We start from the raw sequence: 23,931 nt of genomic DNA on the forward strand, positions 1-23,931 counted from the left end.
TATATAAAACTAAGGTTAGGCCAAATCATTGTATATCATCTTACAATCTCTATCTTCATCCCTTTAATAGTTGCATAATATATATATATAAATTAAATGTATTATTTTTTTGTTTAAATTTAATGTAACCAAATAAGGTAATTGTAAATGTGTCTCATGTCTCAATGAGTGTTTTTTTTTAATATTAGAAAGTTTTACAATTAAAATGTCTAAATAAAATTTCTTGAACACCTAGTGTTTGTATTCCCATATTAAAGCTCAATTAGATAACGGCCCAATAAAATCTAACAAGTACTATACGTAAACCGTATATCGCATATTTGGCAACAATAAACGATAAAGATAATGATAAAGAGTTTAGTTCCTTTAGTAAACTACCAGGTGGAAGTAATATATTTTTTGAAATCTTTACGGTGAAAAGTAGGAAAATCCACCATTTGAAGAATTCATTTTCATTTAACAAATGTATCCAAGTAAATTTATATTATCCGTTTAGTGAGAAGATATTTTTTTATGAAAATCTATGGCTGTATAAAGAAAATAATCTAAATACACAGAAAATTTTTTTTTTGTATTAAGTATGCATAAAAAGTATTCGGCTCTTTATGAGTAATAATTTTACACAATACATATAACTAAGATAACACAATATGAGGAGAGCTGTATGCTAACCATATTATTACGTAAAAAAAGGTTCTGATGAGATGCTATAAGATACATTCTGATATGGCGTTATTACAGTGCAGTAGTGATGAGTTATTATCAAATCTTATTACAGTTCAACAAATTTCTTCCTTGAAAGAAAATTTAATTTGCGTATTTGTATAATATAATATAAATTAGAAATTACATGCTTAAACCATTCATATTACATGTATTATTAATTTTTATGATTTCCAGAATAACTAGCTTCACAGAACTCTTTGAGACCGTTATAACTCGGACAATATTTTTGTAATTTTTAAATATCAAAGCATAATGATAAAATCAAAAAGGGCACATATATTTCTTTAATTTATCGTTTGTAATTTGACAGTATCATAAGCAGCTTAAAGATCGCTATATATAGTAAAACTTCAATTTGATTTTTTTTAAATTTATCATAAATCACTCGATTATTTGTAAAATAAATACAATATTGATAAAAAAAATTGTTTTTTTAGTTATGTAAAAAAACCATATACATTTTTTTCAATATTTTATTCTTTTTAAAGTAATTGAGTAGTTTATGATAAAAATAAATATTTTATACATTTTTTTTTTTAAATGAAACATTTATATAATAACTATTGTATATTTATAAATGTTTTCATAGTATATAATTTTACAGTATTCTACAAATGGTATAAAACAATATTGATTTTGATTTGAGAAATTTTTGTCATAGCAACTATATTCAATTCTATTTTCATTAAAAAATTTAAAATATAATGATAAGAGTAATTACATTTATTTTAATCTTCGTTTAATTCATTAAACTTTTATTAATTTTATAATTGTTAGTTCCTTTCAACCGATTAACTAGTATCATGTATCATATTGTAACACACAAATTATAAACTATTAATACATCAAGAATAATAAAAAATGTTTTATAATTTTTATTCTTAAAGGTAAACAACATGCATAGAATTTTTTTTTATAGCTAACATTTTGGTTAAACTCACATTTTCAGCTATAATTATATGCATCATTATGTGGCATTTGCGCTTAATTCAACGTTCATTGAACAAACAGATACTTTCATTACATTTTTTATATTTAATTTAAAAAAATATTACTCTAATTTATATTTTTATGTTATGAACAAAGAAATTTGTTGAGAAAAGTTTTAGATTTTCAAAAAGTTGTATTTGAAAAAATATAAAAGAATTGTATATGCCATATACATTTCTGTTTCATGAAATATTCAACAAATTAATATGAAACTTTTATTATGAACTTTCCATTAGATTTTTATTTTTATTTTTTTATTTAGAGAGAATAGCTTTTTATTTTAAAATTGTTTAGATATATAATATAGAAAGTGAAATACTTTTTTTAAGATCAACGGAATTATAATATGATAACACATATATTAATATGTGTTTATTAATTGCTTATATTTAACTTATTTATTGCTAAATTTGAACAAATTCATAGAAAAATTTAATAAGTATTTAACTTTTATTTTACATGGACGTTTTTTATTAGGACATATGAGAAGATAATAATATTATTATCAAAATACATGTTCTAAACAAAATACAATTAATTAAAATTATTTTTTGTATTCAGTTTTTACAAACATTTTTGATATGGCCACCCTTATTTAACTACTTTTTTTAGATTTATTCAATTAATATTCCAATTCCTGACTTACATAATGGAAGACGATGTTTTTAAAGTCAACATTACTTTTGAACAGTCAAAGAGCATGCTACCACTTAAAAAGTCTTTTATAATTTGTTTGCAATGGTCATCACTAAAATAATGTCACTTAACACTTTAAAGATGTTTATTTTGGCTCAAATATTTAAATTCTCGTACAAATTATTTAATAAATTGAACTTTATAAAATGTTTTTTTTATCGATCAGTCGTTATTTAAAGCAAATAAGAGATAGTATGCAGGAAATTATTCAAAATTTTTACAACTTTTAAGTTAATAACTATAGTTGATTAAGATGCTTTATAACATTTATAGTATCGGTTTAAAGCAGTTAAAAATTTCATTTAGTATACAATATTTTATTAAAGTATCAAGATATTACACGAGGTAATTGTTGAAAAATGTAGCATGAGATTACAAGAAGAAGGCTATTATAATACAATTTTTAAATATCAGGAAAACGAACTGAATTTAATGAGTAATTTAGTATTCCTTTGAAGAAACTATATTACTGAAAATATTTTCATCGTTTAAGACAAAATATTATCACAATACTTATTAAAGATAATTTCACTAGGAATTCAACCGTTGTTCTAATTATGTATGCTATACAAATTTTATTATAGAAGTAGGAAAATTTAAGTTCAAAATACATTCAAAAGTTCATTTTAATGTTCTTTACCCTGATGATCTGATTTAATGATTAATCTAATATGAATTCTATTTTTATAACTTTTAATTTGGTTTACTTCAGCCAATTATAATGATTTGAATGGTTTACCTCGAGGGACTAGTAAGTTCACTGATTTACGTTTGCATCTATATTAGAAATCGTAACGTTTTAAGCCATTTATATTATAGTAAACCATCTTACAATAACAACAGCAGGCGAGATTTAAGTATGATAAGACCTAAATTTTTTAAGTTTTAGTAATTATTCAAGTTTTTAATTATTGTCATCAAGTTTAATATCAAATTTAATCCCAGAAATCTTGAAAGAAAATAATTAATTTGTTCATGTCAATGTCATTTTGTTTGTTGTTCGTTAGCGTATTTTTCGATAAAAGGCATAGCGGACACATTTGTAGACAGTTCTAGATTGGGGTGATTTGTATGTTAAGTAAACATTTTAGTAAAGGTACGTTACTATAGCGGTGAAGTATTTAAGACTACCTTATTTATAAAGGTACATCTGTACATGATAATATATTGCTTTATAACCGGGAATTGTTTTGTATAAATACTAAAATGTGAGTGTATTTAAGAGTAAAATAAATAATCCTATACATCCTATCTAATTTAATGAATTATGGTAGTAAAATTTCTACTAAACATTCAATTCGCCTTGTAAGCTCAATGTATGTCAGAAATGATCTGTTGATAAATCATTCAGTACTCGTCGTATAAATTTTTTGCTTGTAAATTCCTTATGTCATTTTAATTTTAGAACATTATGATTTTGACTGATATCATTTTAGATTTTTTACATGCGTCAAATTTCAATCATACCTATATAGCTTATAACCGCATTTTTAGCAACGTGATCAAAAAATCTTTGACAAACTGAGTTGTTTATTATTGAAAATATTATTAATCTTTTTAAAAGGTATTTAATTTTATAAGCGTTTGAGTTTATGATAAATCTTTATTTTTATGAATTTATATCAATAAAGGCTTTATATAAATAATCTTAATGTTTGTCAATCAGTTATTTAAATTCTAAAATAAATAAATAAAGTTTTATGAATTCAATTGTATTAAAAGTCATTAATATTTGAAAAGTAACTTTTCAAAAATAAGTGAGATACAAAACAATCCTTGTGACAAAGATTAACTAGTGTTCAATAATGGCATAAGAATTGATATACTTGCACATTGTCTAAGCAAAATACTTTTGGGGAAACAATGTATTTTGTTACATAAAATATAATTTCTTTTTCAAGTTTGACTATCCTTTAAAATTAATAAAATGAAAATTACATGTTTTAAAATGTTACTCCTCATTGAGGAATTTGATAATTACTTTAACCAAGTTTTCCTAAATAAATAATCAAATATTTAAATAAAATACCAATAAATATTGTACAGTGAAATATTTAATATATTTATAAATAATAAAAAATTAAATTAATGTTTTGCACTGAGTTTTAATACAATTGAATGATCCTTAAATTATTTTTAATTATTTTGTCCGATGATAAAATAATGAAATAATAATAATATATTATTGTTGTTTTAAAAAGTATGAGTAATACTTCTGAACAGTTTTTTGTTCCTTATTAGTTACAAAAATTAAATATTTGAAGGGACAAAATTTTTTGAACTAATAATATTGTAAAAAATTGATTAAACTTGGTTTGTTTGTATTAAATAAAAAACTTTTGAAGGTTCAAATATTATTAAAGTATTAAATTGATTTTGTAAGTTAAAAATACACGTTGGCTGTGTGTTAGAAAAATTATATTATTTTAAGTTATGAATGTTCTAAAATTAATATGAAAATAATATTTGTTGTTCTTTCACGTGAATTAAACAATTAGATTAAAAAAGTGTTCTTGAAAATTGAAGGAAGAAAAGATCATGGGAGATATGGGAGTGCTCGTCGCGGTATAATACCCTTCACCCAAATATATTATAAAAAAATACTGAGTTATGAATTACTTAAATTTGGATTACTATAGGTAATATAATAATTTTTAATTTTTATTACAGTATTTAAAAATTTACGATTTTCGACTTAATTTTTAGATAAGAATTTCTATGACATTTTTTTCTACGTGTTATCCTCCTATGTGTATAATTAGTTCTAAAATTTAAAAAGAATCGACTATTGTTTTAAAAATAATGATAAATGATTTTACTGAATAAAATAAATTGATTATTGTGAAGAATATGCTAAAGATGTAATACTAGTCAATATAAATGAGTAAAATCATTCATAAAACATAATTATTTTAAACTTATATTATAAAATAAATTTTAATTAATAAACTTGAATCTTGACATAATGTAATTAACATATTAATGCTTCATTTCCAAGGGATTCCAAAATATTTAAACAAAAAACATTTAAGTTACATCAAAAACCATTAAAGTTACCGGCATTATCCCAGCCTTAAATATTAAATTAGTGTAAATTAAATTATTAATCAATTTATTTATTTAATTTGATAATAAAGGAAATACATTATTCACAATATTGATTTTTTATTTATTTTATAATTGTATCATAATTTGAATTTACTATACATTTCAATGGAGTTTTATTATGATCAATCGTACCTAATGTTAGGTTGATGCTAGTGAATTCAATTTTTTTTTTAATTAACATTATTAAATAAATATTGATTTAAAAACTTGAAATTTTTACATTACGTTGTCTACATGATAATTTTTATTTCCAATTTATTTTAAAATATTATGATGAAAAGCATTTGAGTTACATCAAACACTACTTAGGTAATCGATACTCATATACGTAATAGCACTTAATTTTAATTCTTAATTATTGTAATATCAAATTTTTTATAACAGAAATATCATTCATTAAATCAGTTTTATAATTGTTTCATATATCTATGATATTATCAATAGTTTTTTTTTAATAATTAAATAAATTAAACGTATTTGAAATTTTGTATTTATTAAATTTAAGTTATAATTTAGTATATCGCAAAAACAAATTTATCTAATTGATAACTTTTTTTGCAATAAATATATAATTAAATGTATATTTATTTAAATGTATATCAGAATTTATTTAGTGTACTTTAATTTACTTAAATTATATTTTATTATTTTAAGTCGGTATAAATTTAATTGATGAATTCAGCTCATTTAGTAACTCTTTGAAGAAAAATTACAGTATTGTGTTGATAATCCACGAGTATTAATGAATATTTTCACCAAACCACTTCTAAAAAATACTCATACTTATCATATTGGGAATTGATAGTTCTTGAATTTTAATTAATATTTTAAGAAATTGGGTAGTATTTAATCAAATACAATATTTATCATGCGATGTGCTAATTTTATATCACTTATAGTTTTCTCCTTGGATAAATTTTTCATTTGTACATACTAGTCTTCACCTTTAATCAAAATCAAAATTATAAGATATTTATAGTATTTTAAACTATGTTTCAAATTATAATTTTCGATATTACGTTAGTCGTCATTTTTAGCTTCGATGCGAAGCTGAGAAGGTATTGGTTTTACTAAGATGTGTTTTTTTTTTTGTGTCTGTTACCACTTTTTCTCAGCTCTCATCGAACCGATTTCTTTCAATGATACGTCAAAAGATCACAAATCGTATCTAGTCGAAGACATTACCCTCAAAAATTAAAAAAATTTCCCTCGTTCCCCGTAAATGGGGGAAACCTCCAAAAAAAATACAAAATTTAAAAATCGCTAATTTTCGAAATTTGTTCAATTTTTTTTACTTAAAATTGCCATAACTTTTTCAAAAATTAACATATCAATATAATTATTTTTTATATAGATGCATTATATTGTTACCTTTCATTTGGTATATTTATTTTATAAATTTAACCCTTAACCTGTCCACAAGGAGGGATTTAAAATGACAACTTTTTCACAAAAAATTTACTTTTTCAACTTAACTTTTGAAAATGTTCCGGAAGGTCTGACACTTTTATATATATATTAAATTAAAGCTAATGTAATGTAATTTATTATGCAAAAAAAAAAAAATTCCGGACTTTATTTTGTCTTCATGGTGAAAATAGCTACCAAATGCTATTATTGTGTGAAAATTCTCGATTTTATTTTTAACTTTATAATGATATAACTTATTGAAAAGTGTATGGATCAACATTATTTTTTTATGAGAAATAATATTTTTTAATAATCCCTTTTTCATTCGACATACTTTATCTAAATCAGGATATTAATAACGAACTAGCAGATCATGTTGCTTTTGGTATAATCCACCAATTTTTTAAAATTAAACACTATCTAAAGATTTGCATCGAAGCGTTTTTTTTTATAGTGATTTTAATCACTGTCAGATATCATAATACTTGATTCAACTATGCTACGTCACCACTGTGTCGCGACCCTCCTGTGCTGGGTTTTTTTTTTTACAATTTCGTGGAGTTAATTAATATTTTATGGCATTCTAGGGAACTTTGTATTTATATACTCATTAGTCATTGACTCAAAAAAACGATTGTATCATTTTAGAAATTGAATACTCTTACATGGATCATTACATAAATGATACCGTTAAATGGGTCAATTTAAAAAAGTTAAATATTTTAAAGATCTTATCATTTAAATTATGTAATCAAATTTTGTATTTCTTAAAAATACTTGTAACACATTTTATTAGTGATGTATAATTAATGATATAACTAAAATGATAATAGATATTTAACCATCACAAATTGGATCATTTAAAGGTTTTTAATTATTTCATATATTTAGACTGGTTTACTGCAAGTTATTCTGGTATCAATTCTACACAAATTCTTGGTGTTTTTTGTGTTATATTAAACTTTTATAGCCAATTTGTTGTGTAGATCTGTGACAATAAAATTGTCTTAATGTGACTTCGTTGTAATGCCGTAAAAATATTATCAAAATTCATTATGCTTCAAAATTTTACTGAGGAAATGTATAATATCTTTCAGAAATCGACGAAATTAAACGTAGTAATACAAATAACAATACTATGCTCTTTATTTTTGTTATTCATTAAAAACACATGAATTTATAATTGCAAAGTTATGCATTTCTTGACTAATTAACATTTTATTACTTTCGAAATAAGTCAATATAATAAATAATGTTTTTCAAATACAAATATAAATATTTTGTATAATTAACTTATAACATCCAAATTACTTTTAAAATATTAAGAAAAATAAATTTAACTTAATTCAAGACTTATGAGTAAATTATGGTGTTTAGTTTTATTTAAGTGAATTATTTTATTTGAATTGAATATTTAATCTAAACTGACAAAGCGAAACTTATGTTAAATTATATGATAACTCCCATTACATTATATAAATGTAAATTTGACGGCGTCCAAAGGCTATTTATAATAAGAACATTTATCACATCATTATGATTTTATAATACTCAAGCAATAATCAATAAGCGTAAATTTTTCAAAATTTATTGACATTAGTAGTGTTAAATCACGTAAAAGAAAACAAGAAGTTTGTATGAATTAAAAATTAATTCTTTGTTAAATATTTTAATAAAAACCAGGTAAATAAATATTATTACTACATATAAGTATAAAAACAAACATAAACTTCAGTTAGGGGTTGATTACAAAAAAACCCTTATTTTTTATTAGTTGTTTTAAATTAAATTGAAACAACTTTTTCTAAGGAATCGCTGATTACGGTAAAGTGTTGCATAGTCGATAATGGAGAATCTTGCACACATTTAACAGTTACGGTTGGATTCATGTACTCACAGAGACCATGTTTTTTTAACACACGAAAACTTTTATGCAATGGTTCATGAACAGGAAATTTTGACTTGATGAAAATAATTTTCAAAAAAGATTTATCTCTTAAATAAAACGATAATTATTTTAATATACTCATTGAATATTATAAAGTATCATTAAGAAAATAATTACTTCATGACTAATATCAAAGTGATTCTGTATAATAACAAAACTGTTTTTTTATGCATTTGTATATTGATCAAGTGACAATATGGGATGTACTTAAAAATTTTATATAAAATATTCACATACACTCGAAAAGTCTTATGAAAAAAACGTTTTTTATGGTCTTGTTATCCTTAATAACCTGTTTAATGATAGCTAGACTTTTACGAGTAAAGTACACTTTGATGTTTTTTTTTTTGAACTTTTCAATGTTGATTACCTTGCAGATATTTTACGATTTTTTTTAATTCTGCTCGTTCTTGTTCAGTATTATATCAAGTAAGTAGAGATTTTATAAAGCTGTTTTATTTAAAGTTACAACCCGTTCCTGCTAGTTTTCATATGCATATACACTGTATATTATACAGTGTACATGCATATGTATATTATACACATCTATAAAACTTTGCGATTACTGCGATAAAAATATTTAGAATAACAAAATAATGAGTTAGTTCAAATACTATTATAGCTGAATATAAAAATAGATTATAATATTTATCAAAATTTTTTCCATACAACAAAACACAATTTCCTGAATTGAAATATTTTTTATGTAACAGACACTACATATATTGTAAGATGTCTGTGTGTTATAGAGAAATTATTAGAACAATATTTCAGTTTAAATAAAATAAAATAAATTATTGGTTGAAAAAACTATACGTTGGGGTTAATTTTCACAGGGACCTCGGACGTTGGCCGTTCAGAGTGGTCCAGTCAGCTGTTAACCGTCGATCACATTGACAGTCACGTTGAAGGCGCCACTATTATTTATAAACGGCTGTTTTTACGGATCACGTTTTTTTTTGGTGACCAATAATAGGACATCGCGCGGTAAACGGCCAAGTCTCGGACGGCAAAGCGAAAAAACGATCGGCTTCGAGGATCTAGAGTGGCCGGACGGGTTCGAACACTACTACAATGACGTGGAAATACGTACGCCGCCGCTTCAAACGTCTATGGTGAATAGCGGGCACAGTGGTCTCTATCATCACCATCACCATCACCACCATTATCACCACTGCCACAGTGACCGCGGTCTGAAACCACGCCGTAGCCACCATCCCACCGCCGACCACAACACGTCCTGTTACCAATCGCAACCGTCGTCCCGATCGCTGTGCAGACGGGTGTTCAACTTCATAAGACAAGCGTGGACCGGCGTCAAGTTCGCCTTAGGTTGTGCAGCGTAAAACAAACTGTTATAGAACCCCACTGCTCGTTCCCAACATCAAACTGGCATGTTCCAATGGTAGCTAATGATAATACATAAACGGATATGGGACAAGGCTGCTATAGTATTATCAAGACTTCTTCATTGGGTAGTGGGTATTTCTAACATTGATATTAAACCCATGGACTTTCATATTTCACTTTTTTTTTTTTTAATAAATACTGTCTGTTTTATTCTTGAATCAATTTAGCACATTACAGACTTCTATACTGTTAATATTGACAAAAGGTAATATTTATTATGATTTTTATTTCTAAAATAAGAAACTAATCGCTCATTGACTAACATTTTTGTCTATTATGAATATTAATTTTAAATAATCCAAAAATCTGAAATATTTATTCCTGTTTTTAAAAAAACAATGTACACGTGTTTATTAAAACTTAAAAAATAAAAACTCAAAATATTTTCGATTTAGTATAGAGGGCTGTGTTCTTTACAGTTACTTTCCCTTGTCTTCGTAGAAAAACAATGCATGGAAAACCGGAATAAGATGCCGGCTGAAGTGATAAAAAACTTATTGAATTTTTAAATTATGTAAAAAAATATATTATCCTTGTGTTTAATATCAATGGGAAACGTGTTGCTATATTTTAAATGATTGAATCTTGTATCTTAATAAAATATTTCAAAACATACATTCAGAATAATACTAATTTTGAAGACTATTCATTGTCAATTCAAACGAAACGTATTATCAACGGTTTCACTTTCAAATAAAAATGACGGATTTTAAAATTCCATTAATCTTTTTATGTATTATACTCGCACATTTAAAATTTAAGAAGTATACTAAAAATTCATTTAAAATGCGGAAATAGTACAGAAATAAATTAAAACGTGGTAATAAATACTCGATGTGTCTCCTGTCCATTTTTGTATTATGTACATATTATTATAAAAACTTATTACGCATGTATCAAAGCAAATCATTATGAAATCACAAAAAAAGCTCTATCAATATTGCTTTTAACTCATGTTTTTAGATTATAAAAGAAAATTGTAAGTGCAAAAGAAAAAGTAGTAACATCAAATCAGTAATTATTTTACAAATTATGGTTATTATGATGCTTTTATGTTTTACAAAAAATTATTAAATTAAATTTTCAAATAGTAATTAGAGTAATTTGAAATTTAAATGAAAAAATATAATATTTTGTTTTTATTAATCAATATATACATTGCGCGTTAGTACTAATTAGCAAGTAATTTAACACAGGTGGGTAAACATTTTCAAATGTAATTACTCATTTTTAATTTGGAGCATACAAACAAGTATAGGTTTTTAATTTGTTATTATTTATTATGAGATATTGCTGTTGCATAGCTACGGCAAAAAATTGTATTTAAATGACTTACTATTTTTTTACGCATGTTTTTGTAGGATAGCATTTCATTTGCATGTTTGTATAAATATACATCTAATGTAACAAATAATTTTATATCGCCATAATTACTAAGCAGTTATTTATTTCAACGAGTTAGAATAAGATTTCCTTCACATTAATAAGACAAACGCAGAGTTAATATTAGTAAGCTCGTTACAATACCAAAGACGCGGTTGTTAATTTTCTGGGAAATTCGGTCGTTTATGCAGAACAGGCTTAAATCTAATCAGTTCTAATGAATAAACTACATCAAGGTAGTTAAGACCAGAAGTGAAATTTAGTTGTTATTATAACATTTCCACTATTGGTAAGAAAAGAGGGTGTGAAAAAAGTTTGATGATTTTTAAACTCGCATCTGACTCAAAATCCAAAAAATAAGTTTATTTAGTTGTTTTCCAATAGTTATCGATCACCTAAGCTGTTGTGAACATACTCTTCCGCAATTTCTGCACATCATAGACATTTGAACACATTTGTACAACATTACGAAAGTAATTTTTCTTTTTGATGTTATTGTTAAATGATTTATGTCGGGCTAATGGACAAATAAACACATTTTTTTCACTACATTAAATGTTGATTTCTTCGAACCATTTATTTGAAAAAGATATTTTAAAAACTCCACTTTTTAATGACAAATTAATTAATTAAATTAAATTGAATTTAATTAATTGAATTTTATTTAATTCATTAAATGTTCGATGCGTTGTTATAATATAATGTTAATTTTTTCAAATACTTTTTATTAAGCAGCGAAATATTTTTGATTAATGAAACAAATAATACAACATACTGAAGCATACATTTTTAATGTTTCTATAATTCCATATATTCATATATTTTATGTGGTTAGATTTTAATTAAAAATACTCTTAAGAATTATTCATTATGTACAATTTTATACAATATGTTTTTACATAAGGTACAAACATTTTTCCATTAATTTAATATTACTTTAAAACTTAATCGCTCTGAAATAGTTGATTAGCATATTTACTCTAGTAAAAAACAAAACATTTATAATTTCCTCAATAATTTTAAATACTCAGATTCCAGTAAATTGGCATAAATTTTGTAGTAAATATCGACCCATTAAATTAAATATTGTTTAACATAATAGCTAACTCATAGCGTGTATCTAATAGAGTGTATAAAAATAATAATTTATGAAATATTAAATTGCTTTTTTATAATATTTGCAAAACTTTTTACTAAAAAATCACGAATAAGTTTTAAAAATAAAAAATAAAATAAATTTTTTATTTATTATTCAACGAGAGATTACACAATAGATTTAAACATGAAAAAATCGCTAAAAAATGAATGTTCATTTCTTATCAACTCAGTTCTTATTTTTTATAATAATTTGTAAAAGTTAACGGAAAACTGATTAAATTGTTGCAACTTATTGAGTATATTTTTATAATTTTGACACAGTATGCTTCTGTTAAGAGTCGAGAGGCAATCATAAAATTCACAATTTCAGCATTTTTCAATTAAAAACGTTATTGTCTCTTATGTGACATAGTTACATAATACCCGCTTGTTTTTTTAGCTTGCATGGCAAATTTCACTAAGTAATTTCTTTTTTTTTTTTTTTCAATGATGAAAAAAGTTCACAAATGTATAACCGCTTTATAATCATTGATTTTTTCGTAGTTTTTCAGACTGATCAATAAAATACATATTAAAAATTAATAACATGTTTGTATTTTTTATTCAGATTCTGAATTAGATGATTTGGAAACCCCTCCCAGGTATCGACCAGAAAGTGTACAATACTTTTGTCGAACAACAGGTTTCTCAGAATCAGAAATAAAAAAAATTTACCGAAATTTTAAAACGGAATGTCCAACAGGTCTCATAAAAGAAGACACATTTCGTGGTATTTACTCCCAATTTTTCCCACAAGGAGGTAATTAAATTATTACTATTGAGTTAAAAAACAGACTAATACATTGTTCAGTTAACCACTGACGAATAATATACAAAATATATTTTCAGCAAATACTAGTCAATACGCTCACTATGTTTTCCAATCGCTTGACCACGAGAGAAATGGTATTCTAAATTTTGAGGTAAGATTAATACTTTTTCTATTTGAATAGAAATCACTGATTTCTCAAGAGTGACATTTTGTCAAATTTGTTAATTATACAAGTAGTTAAATATTCTGTGTAAAACTATATTTTATCTAAAAAAATTATATAAGATTATTTAAAAATATTAATAACAATAACGTGTTGATTTATTTTATTTCTTGACCTAATCTCCATATGATAACTTTTTTATTTGCTACAAAAACAACACAATTCAAATATGTTTTATCTTGATTTAATTAAATTGTAAGTGCAAAATAAGTTGAATTTCTGAAGGAATGATGTTTTTTGTGGTTTGTGTAAAATTTAAATTTTGATGACTTGTGTTTTTTTTTTTTTAATGACCGAATCATTTAAATTTTCTGATATTATTTATTTTGAATGCGAACTACATGAATAAATAAATATTATGTTATTACTCCCATTTTTAATCATTTGAATGATTACACAATCATAATTTTATCGATTATCTAATTAATGTTACAATTTAAACTACGAGGCTTAAAAATTATGAGCCCCTAAAATAATTACTGTGATATAGTTTGTATTCAGAATCAAAAATCAAATTATTTCAGTATGCTCTACAAACGATGCTCTTGGTTTATTGCTATTGTTTCAAAAATAATCATGAATATGACTTATTAAATACAATCGAATTTTATGATCACGATACGATAATGTATTAGTAATAATTAATATTATGTCTTATACTACTGATATACTATATATCAATAGTACTTAATTAATATTTGTATTATTTATTTAGAAATCGTATTTCAAAATGATCCTTTAGCTTCAACAAAATGCTTAGAAGGTATTAATTTTACTATGATATTGTTTTTTTTTTATATCAGTCGCCACTCTTCCTTTGCTCTTGTCGAACCGATTTATTTCAATAATATGTCAAAAGATCAAAAATTGTATCTAGTTGAAGACTTTGCTTTAAAAATTGAAAAAATTGTCCTCGTTCTATTTATATGAGGGAAATCCTTAAAAAAATTATAATTTTTAAAATCAGTAAATTTCGACATTTTTAAACTTACACAGTCACTTAAACAGTCATATATTTTTAAAAAACCAAGAAACCAAAATAATTTTTTTTATAGAAATACGTTAAGTATTTACTTTTTATGTGATATACATTTTTTGAAAACCTGACCCTTTATTTACCCATAGGAGGGATTCAAAATTTGTCCGACTTATTTTCTATGTGCAAATGACCGTTGAAATTGAAGAGAAAATTTCATTTTCGTGTAAAAAATCACCTTTTAATGTAATGTTATTTTGTTACATTAAGCTGCCATAACTTTTTAAAAAATGAGCGTACCAAAAAATTTTTTTTATTTAAATACCTTAAGTATTTCCTTTATATTTGAAATAATTGTTTTAAAAATCTGATCCTTTAATGATCCATGGGGCAAATTCAAAGCTGAAACTTTTGTACAAAAAGATAATTTTGTTCAACTTAACTTTAGAAAATATTCTAAAAATACTGTGTTCTTTAAACAAATATTAAATTAAAGCTTATAGTATAAATTATAAATTAAAAAAAAATTTGTCCGACTGCTTATTTTCTGTGTGCAAATAGTTGCCGTAGTTAAAAAACATGTATTAAAATTTTTTTTAAACAAATTTTGTACGTTTTCCGAAGTCATAAAAAGGGGTTTTTTTCAATTTCAATTTTACACTGTTATTACTTCAAAAAAAAAAACTAGACAATTTTTTTATTTTAAATTACCTTACCTTGGTTAGCCATAGTAATGAGACCATCGATTTTTATAGAAGTTACATAAGTATAACTTACATTAAGTATAAAGTTAAACTTACTTTGAATATTTAAAGAAAAACGACTTTGAATCTTTGAATTAGCATAAATTGTCTTTCGCCTATGCGATATACGGTTGCCGCATCGCTATCATTTATGTGTATCACACTCGGACTACAAAGTTCGAACCATGTTTACTAAAATGTCTTTTTTGCACTTTATTTTTAATTAATTTAAAGGTGGAAAAAAATGTATAGTTAATTTAATTTTTATCTTATTTATATTTAACAACATCAATGAACATCAACCCCATCACTTTAGTCTCCCCTAGTGGGAAGGGATATCTTATTCATATTAAAATATGTAAATACTCGTTTTTACTAATTAGTAGTAATCTCAAAAAAGAGATGATACAAAAAAATCTAATTACAGATTTGAAATCATTTCATAAGTAACAATGTTTATTTGAAGAGTATTAAATTAATTGTTATAAAAATTTTCCATAAAAGTGACAACAACTTTATAATTTTTTAAAATTTCATCGTAAACATTACAATATTAAATAATTAAAAAATCTTGTATTATACTTATAAATTATAACACTTGTAATCAGCATATAAATAAGAAAATAGTAGTTAATTTTCCTTTTGGAATAATCCACCAATTTCTTAAAATTAAACACTATCTACAAATTTGCATTGAAGCGTTTCTTATGATAGTGATTTTAATCACTGTCAGATATCGTTTATACTTGTCTCAACTATGCCAAGTCCCCACTGTACCATGACTCCACTGTGCTGTCGTTTTTTTATTTTACTTTCTCCGTGACAGAAGAACACATTTAGAATTCATACAGTTTTCGTACCCATAAAGATCATTTATTATAATTTATTTTCTTAAATAGGTTTTCAAACGGATCATTAAGGAATACAAGGTTATTTAAATAAAATTATACTCATTTCTAAATTTCTATAATTATATTTCCTTGTATTTAAATGCTTTTTAAGAACTTTACTAATTTTATTATTTGTAATTTAATTTCTGAAGTTTAGAATATTTTAATTTAGGTATGAGAAATATATTTAAAATAACCATTGTTAGAAATTGAAATTGTATTATAATTTTATAAAAGTCTTTTTTTATTATTTTTGAATTTTGTTATTTTTTTAATTGGTGAGAAAATGAGGTACTATAATGATAATCTTTTTACGGTCGAATAAAAATTTAAAAAAGAACCCCATTCAATTTATTTTTAAAGACATCTTAAAGTGTTATTTATGAGAATTTACTGCTATTTTGGAGTACTTCAAAGGTCTCATTTGATTTTTCATTATGATTGATGATTTAACGCCATCATTATTTAGTTTTGTCGTGAATATTTTGAAATTTGCTGATCACATTAAATTAGAAAATCTTAAAAGAAATAATTTTTAATACAAAAAGTCATCCCAGGAGATACTTTAAATGGAATTACTTAGGTTTTATTAAGTTGATAAGAAAATAAATCTTAAATTAGGATAAATATATACACATATAGCTTTGATGAGTAGCTCAGAAGTTATATTGGTTTATTCTGTTGTATTTTTTTTTTTTTGGCCAATAAACATGATTGAATTTACTCAATGATATGTCAAACAATAACAAAACGTAAATAATTAAAGCAATCAATATCACAATTAAAAAAAATTCCCTTCGATCATTGTAATAAAGGAAAATGTTTCAAAAAAGTTCCAGTTATTATAAAACAGTATACCATAATATTTTTACTTTATGATTTACATTAAAAATTTACATTTAAATTTACATTAAAAATGTTTTTAAAAACTGGACGGATTATTGACAAATTTTTATTGATAATACTTGAGACATTTTCTTGTCGACTATAAACTTTTTTGCAAATTTAATCAGTAACTGTACTGTATGTGCTAAAAATTATATTAATTTTTTTTATTTTTAATTTTAATAATATTCCGAAAAATCTGTATTTATTTAAAGTTAAAATTAATACAATGTACTTTAAGATATAAAAACAAAAACTATTCGAAACGTCGATTTCTAGGAGATATTAAATTATAAAATCATACCATTTTCTGTAATTTTGAAGGGTTTTGTATATTAACATATTAATCGACATCATTTAAAACTAAATCAAATTTAAGGATTTTTACTGTAATAATAAAAAAAAAACGTTCCGATGACTTGTATTCTAAGAGTAATCGGTCTCTTAATCATGTAATCGTGTAATTTTTTGTAGGTATAACATATTAAAAAACTTATCTTATTTACCAGATTTAAAAAAATCACTCCTTTTTTAATTTGTTTCAAACAAGTATTGAAGTAATTTACGGTAGTGATTTTAATCACTGTCAGATGTCAATTAACATTAATATAAAATGACGCCTGATATCTACTACGCTGTATCTTGACTGTACTTGACTTTTTTTAATAGAAATAAAAATTTTTAAATATTATTTTATTAAATATTGGTTTTTTAAATATTATCAAAATTAGAGTTTAAATTGTATAACTATTACAGACCATTCTACATTAAATTATTTAACTTATTAGTCAACTCAAAAACACTTGAAATTTGTATCATAGACCCCCTTAGAGTATTTATTAAACTGAGCTTTACAATAAAAAAAATATTTAAAAACGCCTTATTTTAGCTTCTGTATTTTAAGGGTGGTAAAATTATTAAATTTGTACCATTTAGATATTCAAGGACAATTATATGATGAACCTTATTTTTTTTTTAATAAAAATACTTATTCTTTGTTTAGTATATATTTTTTAAATTTAAAATTTGGTAGTCATACAATAAATTTATCGTATAGCTAACACATCAAATAAAAATAATTTATTCATAATTGCTTTTAATGCAAAAAACGAGACGATAACATGTTTCGATAAAACCCCAGTTTGATCGAAATGTTTGCTGCTAAAATTATATTATTTACTTTGTCATTTTTTTTTTTTTTAAATTAAACACATGAGTGTTTTCAAAAATAAATAAAGAGAAAAAACATAGCTATTTTAATAACTTATAATTTTAGGAAAAAATCAACTTTATATTATAATTACTATTAGCTATTTAAAAAAAACTCATAATGTTTATTCCATTAAAATAGCTATCATTATTTTTTTACACTTTATTTTATAGATTTATTAACCTAAAATATTTCGTTAGTAATTATGTTGTACAATTTAAAGTTTTTAGTCTTAAAATGATAATGGGTTACATAACATTAAAAGCCCCGCAAAGGTTTTTTCAATGTGTTAATTTATTTATTTAAATAAAACATTTTTTCTTCTAACCGACTAAAAAAACTTAATTTATCTTTAAATTTATTTTAAATATTTATTGGTATTATGTATCTACTTTTTAGGGACACGCTAAAATGTTTCTATTTATTTACATGAATCTTATCTGATTATTTGTAATATATCATAATAGTATTAATGATTTAGCTATTAATTATTTACACTAAGTAAAATTAACTAATGTGATTCGATGTTATGTATTTTGTATTGATGTTCTCAAAAGGAGGATATGGAGCAAAAAATCTTTCATGTTGAAAATATATAAAAGAGTAATAAGTTGTAGAAAGAAAAATTCTTATGTATATTTCCCCTAAAAAAAACCTTGAAAAAGCCTTCGTAATTTTCTTCACAAAAATTAAAAATTCTTCAATGGTGAATCTATATTTAATAATTGTTTATCACTAATATGCATATATTTAATATAAATAGAGTTTTAGGAACAATAAACCCTACCAACATTATAACCCCATTTAAATTACATTACTAAGTTTTCAATCCTATTGTTAAATATTTGTACTGGCTGAAATAACTCAACGAAATGTATAAACGCATATATATCCGGTGTCTAAATATAAGTATTATGGTTTACGAATCTATTATTAATTTAATTTACTAGATATCTAAAAAACATTGTGCACGTAGTATACTAAATAGTTTCCCCGTGTCAATGAGGGACATTGAAAAACTATCATGATTCTCAATAGCCTTAACATGGACAATAGAATAAATGCAACAAGTGACCCTCAGTGTAAATTTTTTGCTTTGGTTCAAAGAGTATAATATCACTTCCGAAACGTTAAGCGAGAAGTTGACTATACTTGGATAAGAACTGTACACATTTCATGCAATGAGTATACTTTGGACACATTACCCAAGAAAAGGTAAAGTTCAGTCATCCTTAAAACCGGATGAAGCGAACACGAAAGCCATTAGTGAAATACCTTTACTCGACACCAACGATCTAAGCCTTTTAAAGTTATCTTTTTCTGTGTCTTATTTAAGTTTGCAAGTTACTAAAAATCTAATCGTTTAAATATATTAATTTATCTCAAGTATAAATAGTTAATAATTTGGAAAATCCTAAAATGGTTTGATAATTTTATACTAAGTTGTTCAATTAGCTTTTATCAATTACTGTATTTTTTAATTTGATTTAATATAATTAAAATGAATTAATTTAATTTTGAAAGAAAATTTCGAGTTTACACATTAATTAAATTTAAAGTTAAATTGGGTCGTCTAGTTGTAAAAGGACGAATGTCCGAAATTTGTATTTTTTATTTTGATTTTTCCTAATTTGTCAAAAAAAGTAATACTACAAAAAAAAAAAAAATTTTGGGCATACATTTTTTAGTAACTGAACCGTTCAAAATAGCATAAGGGCAGTGGTCTTTTTTGCATTAATTTCATAACGTCAGTGAGTCAATATTTTTATGCGTCTGCATTTTGTAGCAAGCCAAGGCGCTTGGATGGTCAATTGTTCGCCCATTTTTGCTCCCAAAGTTTTCGTGCCCTTGCATGTCTTTGGTGATTGGGCCCTGTCCATCACTAAACAACTTCACTGCCGTAGTCGTTTTTCCGACGTCTAGTATCATTACAGAATCTACACGTTTAACTGTGATACCCAGACATACGATACTATTATCACTCAAGTTTTATACAGTCCACTACTTATCACCATCACGGAAGACTAATGGATCAGTTAAGTCTGATTTTTTTAATAATTTATTATTATTAAATATCTTATTTTATGTCGCTTCGTCGGCTATTAATAATAGGGACACCCATCTACACCTCATACTTTTGAGTTACTTATTTCAGAACTTTAAATACATTTGTCTTATCATTAATTGTCTACGCGTCACTTATTGGGTGTGCGGTCAGCCGGCATCTAACCAGGTAACTCCTCTTACCCGCTCCTATAGCGAAGTAAAAAGGGTTTAAGGCAAGACGGTGCGGTGCACTACTAGCCGTCCTATGGTCTTGTCCGAAAAAAATTACACAAATAAAATCGTTGATTAAATAGCTGATTGAGTAACAATGAAACAATGAGAAAAGTAATCTGTAAATCTGTTAATTTACAGTAAACAAATTAAACATTAAATTTTCAATTCGTTTTTATTTTAGTTATTTTTAAGTAAAACTATTTACAAAAGTTATTTAGAGTAAATGGCCAACTGAACAGTAATGAAATAAATACAAAAAATCAAATTAAATTTCAGAAGAAAATAGAGAATTTCTTCTGTTTATAAATAAAAAAGACAATAACCATCAATTTTCTGTAAGATAGTCTTATGTTAAAGACATATCGCAACATTCTTGAAGATGATAATTCGTTTTGATAATTATTTTGACAATAACTGTTGCCAAAGAGCTAGCCTTAATATAATTTAGTTTTCGAAAATTTATCTTTTTATATTTGCTTACAATAAGTATTAAATATGTTGCGAACCATTTTAGCTTCGATGAGTAGCTGAGAAGGTACTGGTTTTACTAAGATGTGTTTTTTTTTTTTTTGTGTGTCTGTTACCACTTTTTCTCAGCTCTCACCGAACCGATTTCTTTCAATAATACGTCAAAAGATCACAAATCGTATCTAGTCGAAGACATTACCATCAAAAATTGAAAAAAATTCCCTCGTTCCCCGTAAATGGGGGAAACCTCCAAAAAAATTACAAAATTTAAAAATCGCTAATTTTCAAAATTTTTCAATTTTTTTACTTAAAATTGCCATAACAATTTAAAAATAACCAATTCAATATAATTTTTTTTTATATAGATGCATGATATCATTACCTATCATTTGGTATATTTTTTTTATAAGTCTGTCTTTTTACCTGCCTACAGGGGGGATTCAAAATGACAACTTTTTCACAAAAAATTGACTTTTTCAACTTAAATTTTGAAAGTGTTCCGGAAAGTCTGACACTTTTATATATATCTTAAATTAAAGCTAATGTAATCTACTTTATTATGTAAAAAAAAAATTTCGGACTTTATTTTGTCTTCACGGTGAAAATGGCTACCAAATGCTATTATTGTGTGAAAATTCTCAATTTTATTTTTTACATTTTTAACTTTATAATGCTATAACTTATTGAAAAGTGTATGGATCAACATTATTTTTTTATGAGAAATAATATTTTTAATATTCCTTTTTTCATTCGACATACTTTATCTTAATCAGGATATTAATAATGAACTAGCAAATCATGTAGCTTTTGGAATAATCCACGATTTTTTTTAAATTAAACACTATCTAAAGATTTGCATCGAAGCGTTTTTTTTTTTGATAGTGATTTTAATATCACTATCAGAATATCATTATATCAGATATCATTATACTTGATCCATCTATGCCACGTCACCACTGTGCCGCGACCCCCCTGTGCTGGATTTTTTTTTTGCTTCGATGCGAAGTTAAGAATGTATTAATTTTACTATGATGTGTTTTTTTTATGTCTGTCGTCACTTTTTCTCAGCTCTGACAGAAAAGATTTCTTCAAAGATTTGTCAAAAAATCACAAGACGTATCTAGTTGAAGACATTATTCTTAAACCCTGAAAAAATTTCTTCCTGTAAATGCGTAAATCTCCAAAAAAAATTATAATTTTTAAATTTGAAAATTTCCACATTTTTTTTTAAATTTTATCTTAAAACTGCCATAACTATTTAAAATAGAATAAATCAAGATAATTTTCTATTATTTTAAAACCTTAGATATTTACTTTTCATTTCATTTAAATTTTTTAAAAATCTGATTATTTATTTGCCCACAGGAGGATTTAAAATAGCAAATTATTCACAAAGTATTAACTTTTGCTTTTGGAATAATCCACCAATTTTTTAAAATTAAACACTATCTACAGATTAGCATTGAAGTGTTTTTTTATGATAGTGATTTTTATCACTATCAGATATTATCTATACTTGTCTCAACTATGCCAAGTCCACACTGTGCTACCGTTTTTGTTAATAAAACGTTTAAAACTGTTTTTTAAATATATTTAACATTTTAAATAAATTATTTTATAATGAAAAAAATTTTCATTTGTTAGAAAAAAAATATACTCATTAAAGCAGTAAATTATACTATCAAAAATTTTTAGAGCTAATATCATTTTAATGACAATTAAGATCTACACTGACATGTGTATGATTTACTGCAGCCGTTTCATTTAAAATATAACTTGAAGATTTATTTCTTAAGTGCAATGGGGTTTGGTATTAAATTAAAACTATCCATACGCCACAGGAAACTCAAGCACTTTGCCTAAAATACCTTTTTATTCGTTCAGAGCGCACTTATTCAGTCATTTTATATTTTATTATTCCCAGAACCTTGAATTTATTAAATACTACGTGGTAAATTCAGTAGTTTTAATATTTATTAATCATTATCAAACATAAATTTATTGTTCTATTTTTTTTAATAACTTTGTAATATTTTGCGTACGTCATTTTACTAATATGAAGATATAAATTAGAATTTCTATAAAACTGCAAACAATGTTCTGTTTTACTATTACATTAAATCAATATTTATTTAGATTTTAAAAAGAGTAAATTTTTTATACGTCGTGAAATTCAATATTCTTACCACGAATAATTTAAAAATAAACATTACCCACTTAACATTGAATATTAAATAATATTCAACAGACCCCAAAAAATGGATAATACAACAAAGAGAAAATTTAATGTAGTTAAAATAACGTTTTATAAAAATAAAATTTCCATTTTATTATGATTTCGGAAACCTTGAATATTTATGAGAATAAAGTTGAAATTTTACCATATTTTGTAAGTTTAGAAAACAATTATAATATTGGAATATATTTGGTGTTTTTCATATGAGTATTTTTATATTAATTTATTGAAAAACTCTATTTACTAGTTAAATAAAAAAATTTACAATGTAAAAGACATTTTTTCTAATTTACACTATTTATTATAATATCGAATCACTATGAAATTAAATATTTACATTGTTATCACAAAACTACACTTTGTGTAATAAAAATTGAAACTTTATATTATCCGTTATCTAATTTCTAGTGACACAACTGGATGATTGCACCCCCAGGCTC

The 23,931-nt window shown here is 24.4% G+C and overlaps 1 protein-coding gene across 1 annotated transcript in view; it reads left to right on the forward strand.

Moving 5' to 3' along the window:
- Positions 1–23,931, forward strand: part of LOC126908501 (Kv channel-interacting protein 4-like) — a 73,505-nt gene that overhangs the window by 24,931 nt on the left and 24,643 nt on the right. The window contains exons 3-4 of the mRNA XM_050690635.1: positions 13,377–13,568; positions 13,658–13,731. Of these exons, the coding sequence (XP_050546592.1) occupies positions 13,377–13,568; positions 13,658–13,731 (266 nt within the window). The remainder of the gene's footprint in view (positions 1–13,376; positions 13,569–13,657; positions 13,732–23,931) is intronic.

This window comes from Daktulosphaira vitifoliae, unplaced genomic scaffold, assembly GCF_025091365.1.
Source record: "Daktulosphaira vitifoliae isolate Bord-2020 unplaced genomic scaffold, ASM2509136v1 Scaffold_5, whole genome shotgun sequence".
Classification (NCBI taxonomy): domain Eukaryota; kingdom Metazoa; phylum Arthropoda; class Insecta; order Hemiptera; family Phylloxeridae; genus Daktulosphaira; species Daktulosphaira vitifoliae.